This window comes from Austrofundulus limnaeus, unplaced genomic scaffold (assembly GCF_001266775.1).
Source record: "Austrofundulus limnaeus strain Quisiro unplaced genomic scaffold, Austrofundulus_limnaeus-1.0 Scaffold319, whole genome shotgun sequence".
In the NCBI taxonomy this organism is placed as follows: Eukaryota; Metazoa; Chordata; class Actinopteri; order Cyprinodontiformes; family Rivulidae; genus Austrofundulus; species Austrofundulus limnaeus.
The window spans coordinates 548366-554365 of record NW_013952721.1 but is presented as its reverse complement, the minus strand read 5'-3'; the positions used below and the strand labels follow the sequence as shown (position 1 = coordinate 554365).

Below are 6000 nucleotides of genomic sequence, written 5' to 3'. Positions count from 1 at the left end.
ACACACACACACACACACACACACACACACACACACACACACACACACACACACACACACACATCTGAACTGAATGGGTGACAGGAATTTATTCAAAAGGCAAGGACGCATACATAACAAAGCCTAGAGCATGCACACACACACACACACACACACACACACACACACACACACACACACCTTCATTCAGAGGACCCTATATTCTTTCATTTCTAACAAAGATACCCGCGCCCACCAGACACACAAAATTGACATTTAGTTCTTTTAAATTATTTTAAAAACATAGTTTTCTTTAAACTCTGCTTCTAACTTTTAGTTTTAAACTATGCTTTTACTGTTTTAACATTTAACAAGCCTTTTGGTACATTTGCCATTTAACCTTTAGCTACTTTTAGCTTTTTGCTAGCCTTTGAAACATTTCAGCCTTAGTTCTCATTCTGCTGCCTTTTAGCTTACCTTTTGAATTTTTTTAGGAAGCCTTTTGCTACATTTAGCTTTGAGTTAGTCTTTTAGATTTTAGCTGCTACTTTTATGTTCTGCTAATTCAAGCTTTTTGCTAACCTGTTCCTACTTTTAGTTTTTAGCTACTGATTTGCCGCTTTTAGCTTTTAGCTAAACATTTGATGTTTAGCTAACCGTTGCTACATTTAGCTTCTAGCTAATAATTTTAAGTTTTAGCTGAAGTTTTTAGCATTTTGATAATTTTGTTGCTTTTAGCTTGCATTTTACTATTTTTAGCAAGACTTTTGATAAGTTTAGCTAACCTTTGGTACTTTTAGCTTCTAGTCAACCTTTTGATATTTTGTGTGATGGTACTATGTTTTGACTTATTTTAGCTAAGCTTTTGATATTTTTAGCTAGCCTTTGCTACTATTAGTTTCTTGCCCACCTTTTAATATCTTTGACTTTTAGCTACTTCTGATGTGTTCAGCTCTTTGATAACCTTTAGCTACTTTGAGCTTGGTTTTTACTACTTTTAGCTAAGCTTTTGATAACTTTAGCTAGAATTAGCTACTTTTAGCTTATAGACAGCCTTTTCATACTTTTAGCTAGCATTCTGCTGCTTTTAGCTGTTTGCTATTTTGAGCTTGGTATTTAGTACTCTTAGTCAGCCTTTTTTTAGCAGCTATTCTGATGCTACAAGTTTCAAGCTGACCTTTAGCTAGTTTAATTTTAGGTTTTAGCTACAGCTAGCCTTATGCTACRTTTAGCTTCAGCCAACCTTTTRCTGCTTCTAGTTAGTATTTTGTTTATGTTTAGCTTCAATGTATAATTTTTAATAATTTTTCGACTAACTTTTTGCTAACTCTTTTGATGCATCTAGCTTTTAGCTGTAGTTAACTTTGCAATCAGCTCTAAAGCAGCTAAAGTTTCCTGGATTGGTTAACTTTTTTCTTTCTCAGTTTAAATAAAGGTCAGATAGATGTTAGCAACTGTAAATATAAATATTAGCCTTTTTTCTGCATGATATAACGCTCCTTCGGCTGTTTGCTGCGAGGGAAAATAGGTGTGTTTCCTGTCGTATAAATCAGGAGCTCGTAATTTCTCTCTGCAGGTCGCTGAAACAACACAGCCGTCCCCCCGCCTGCCAAGTCCAAATGTGGGGTGCAGAAACATAAATGACCCATTGTTAGTGTGTGTGTGTGTGTGTGTGTGTGTGTGTGTGTGTGTGTGTGTGTGTGTAAACTTTGACCCGAGCCGTGATCTCTCTTGTTGGTTTAAGGATTTATGACTTTGGGTTTAAGGAGTCTACACCCACATTAAAACCACATGGTTTGCTTTAACTCAGACCTTATCTGTCAGGCCCTGTGTGCCAAATGTAAGCTTTTTACTTAAATATACTCTAACTTTAACTTTTATAAAAGATTTGTGGTTCCTGCTTGTGATTTAAGTGCCCAACATTTCCATGAGGAACAGCAAAACCATCATTAAATACATTTAACCAGCAGCACCTGGCTGAGACTTTCCCTTTTAATCCTGTGGAAGAAGCTCGACAGGATGCAGGCTTTTGTTTTAGTTTAATACATAACGACATGATGAAATCTGTTCAGTTGTTCACTTCAGATTTCTAGAAGTAAAAAAGGATGTTTTTTTTTCTTATTATACAAAGACTACTTTGATTTGAACACTTCCTGTTTGCATTTTGTGGCTGATATTTATCCTAAAGCTGCAAAATACTCTTCTGATGCCACAAATTTGATAAAAAACAACATAATAACCAGTTTTACTAGTTTAATTATCCAACTAATGCAAACCTGTGGCTAAAATTATTATTCTAGCTTGTTAGTCACATCATTAGTTCACATGATTTAAGTGTTATTCTCTGACATTCACCAGAAAACAAGATTTTTATTTGACTAAATTGAAAGATGTTATGCAAAATCAATGCGAGTTCAGCTGAAAATATTACAAATCAAAAGTAAATAAACTCAAATAAATGATTTTTGCATCCATTAAGTCATTGAATTTCAAACAGTTTGTTTGGTTCCTTATTTCAGGGAGGAAACATGAATTTAACAACACAGGTTCACATAATTCAGATGTTTCTTTGCTCCAACGTGTAAAACTGCCAACAAATGTCAAGAGTTTAAAAATAAAACACTTAAAAAGCTTCAGGGTTGTTTTGTGGTTTGTTTGATTTAATAGGATAAAGGAGCAGAGGTGGTTTTATCAAACCAGTGGGAAATTTCACAGTAAAACTCCAAATACCACAGAGTTTACAGGCAATTATTATAACTTTAAACACATATAAACACAGATTAACTGTAATGTTTCATTTTTATCGACAGGATTATGATGCTGAGGCAGTTTAAAGTTGATTTCCTGAGTATTAAAAGTCTAACCTGTTTGTGGCAGGTCATTTTCCCATCAGAAAACAGTATAAAGAGGAAGAGCAGGTGTTTAAATGTTGTTTTACCTCCGGAGCTGTTCGGCTGCCGTCGGACCACTTCATCCCGACCACCGTCTCTCCTCCTCAGGCCGTCCTCCTCCTCTTCAGCCCGAGCTTCTGCCATTTCTTTAAATCAACTTTTTATCTCCTAAAACTTGCTGCTCACCTCCTGTGTGTCTGGAGAAGGAGCGGAGTCAGGACATGATTCCTCCCGTTTTCCTCCTCCTCCGCTCCGGGGCTAACAGCCAACAACAACCGGGACGAGTTCACCGCGAACCACCGACAACTTTCAGGGCTCGAAACCACTTCCGGAGTCAGGTCAGCCTCCGGGCTCCGTACCCACAAAGCCGTCCGGCCCGGAAAATGTTTAAAAACCACTTATAAGTCGATTAGAACGCGCAGTTTTCGGTTTCGGCTCGGACGGTTTTCTCCGAGCGTCCTCCGGTCGCGAGCCGAGCCGAGCCGAGCTCCGGCCCCGTGACGTCACCAACACAGGATAAACTATGGAGCTAAATAAGCCTATTTAATTTAAACAAAACACCTAAATAAACATAAATAATGAAGCTAAAACTCAATGAACAGTCAAGTAAATTATAATTATTAGAAAATGTAAATTATTAAAGCTTTTCAATGATAATTTGAAATGTATTTTCTTCAAAATCCCATGAGAACTGTAATCTACAGCAGGTAAAATAAGTATTGAACACGTCAACATTTTTCTCAGTAAATATATTACTAGAGGTGCTAATGACATGAAATTTTCACCAGATGTCGGTAACAACCCAAGTGATCCATACATACAAAGAAATCAAACCATAAATGTCCAGAAATGAAGTTATTTGTAATAATGTAGAATGGCACAGGGAAAAAGTATTGAACACACTTTCTGAAATTTATCTAATACTTTGTACAAAAGTCTTTGTTGTCAATGACAGCTTCAAGACGCCTCCTGTATGGAGAAACTAGTGGCATGCATTGCTCAGGTGTGATTTTGGCCCATTCTTCCACAAACAGTCTTCAAATCTTGAAGGTTTCGTGGACCTCTTCTATGAACTCTGATCTTTAGTTCTTTCCATAGATTTTCTGTTGGATTCAGGTCAGGTGATTGGCTGGGCCATTCCAGCAGCTTTAGTTTCTTTCTCTGAAACCAACTGAGAGTTTCCTTGGCTTTGTGTTTGGGCTCATTGTCTTGCTGAAATGTCCAGCCACGTTTCATCTTCATCATCCTGGTAGATGGAAGCAGATTTTTATCAAGAATGTCTCTGTACATTTTTCCACTCATCCTTCCTTCAATTATTTGAAGTTTGCCAGTACCATATGCTGAAAAACAGCCCCACACCATGATGTTCCCACCTCCAAACTTCACTGTTGGTATGGTGTTTTTGGGCTGATGTGCAGTGCCATTTGACCTCCAAACATGATGTGTATTCTGGCATCCAAACAGTTCAATGTTGGTCTCATCTGACCAGACTATATTCTCCCAGTATTACACAGGCTTGTTTAAATGTTGTGCAGCAAACTTTAAAGGAGCTTCAACATGCTGTTTCTTCAGCAGTGGAGTCTTGCGTGGTGAGCGTGCATACAGGCCATGGTGGTTCAGTGCATTACTTATTGTTTTCTTTGAAACAAACGTACCTGCTAATTCCAGGTCTTTCTGAAGCTCTCCACAAGTGGTCCTTGGCTCTTGGACAACTCTTCTGATAATTCTTGTCACTCCTCTGTCAGAAATCTTGTGAGGAGCACCTGGTCGTGGTCGGTTTATGGTGAAATAATGTTCTTTCCACTTCTGAATTATGGCCCCAACAGTGCTCACTGGAACCTTCAGAAGTTTAGACATTCTTCTGTAACCGATGCCATCATTATGCTTTGCAACAATAAGGTTGTGAAGGTCTTGAGAGAGCTCTTTACTTTTACCCATCATCAGATGGTTCTTGTGTGATACCTGGCCATCATTTGGGACTGAACCAGCTGATATTAACTTGCACTGACAAGGGGCAGGCTTGTTTTCTAATTACTGAGAGAGTTCAGCTGGTGTCTTGGCTTTCCATGCCTTTTTACACCTCCCTTTCTTCATGTGTTCAATACTTTTTCCCTGTGCCATTCCACATTATTACAAATAACTTCATTTCTGGACATTTATGGTTTGATTTCTTTGTATGTATGGATCACTTGGGTTGTTACCAACATCTGGTGAAAATTTCATGTCATTAGCACCTCTAGTAATATATTTACTGAGAAAAATGGTGACGTGTTCAATACTTATTTTACCTGCTGTATATATCAGCTTTACTTCCTATTTAAATTTTAACTCATAAAACTCACACTGTGTCTATTATTCTAAAAGTCAGGAACTTCCTTTACGGAAAAGTCAAAGGTTAACAACATATTCTGTATCAGTGAAATGAAGAAGAGTTTGTAAATTTAGACCACAAACACAGCTCCACTTGTGCCTGATTTTATGAACACAAGCAGGTAAATAAACATATAAATATGTTAAATATTCAGGTCATTTACCACATGTCCATGCAGTGAAAAAACAATGCTCAGAAATCCCGACTCATCAATATAAAAGGTGAAATTGCACCCCTCTGGGGCCACATGTGGCTCTGTTTGTTTTGTTTTTTTATTCTCACAACATTAATAAATTTTATGCAGATATATAATCAAGACTACTAATATAAAAAGTAAAACATGTTAGCTCATGCTGGCCTGTTGTCTGTCTAAATAATCCAACTTCTTTCTAAGATTTTTCTCTCAAATCCATCAGGGTTATCTTTAATCACCTTTAGGATCACATAATAATAAGAATTAGGGAAAAAGTGTCTGATTAATTCAGCTGTACTAGTTTTTATGAAATCCTGTATAAACTATAACCAGTATTTTTCTTGTGCCAAATGTTTTTTTAATTCAGTCCTGAAGTGTAAAAATAATAAATAATAAAGTTCACAATATATTTTTAGGTTTTGCATATACTGGCCATAAAGGTTCACGAAAAGGCCTTGAAAAGGCCCACGGACCACCAGTTGATAATCACAGTTGTAGCTTGTATTGCGGCTCTGGATACATTTTATTAGTGAGCTGAGGAGCAGAAATGTCTCATTTGATTGTAA

At 37.2% G+C, this 6000-nt stretch overlaps 1 protein-coding gene across 2 annotated transcripts in view; it reads right to left on the bottom strand.

Annotated features, from left to right (window-relative positions):
• wu:fy63c09 (SH3 domain-containing protein 19) overlaps nt 1-3363 on the bottom strand; it is a 34907-nt gene extending 31544 nt beyond the window's left edge. For both annotated transcript variants that reach the window (XM_014022157.1, XM_014022158.1), the window contains exon 1: nt 2918-3363. In XM_014022157.1, coding sequence (XP_013877611.1) covers nt 2918-3014 — 97 coding nt within the window. In that variant the 5' untranslated portion in view covers nt 3015-3363. The remainder of the gene's footprint in view (nt 1-2917) is intronic.
• Between the last annotated feature and the right edge of the window lie 2637 nt (nt 3364-6000).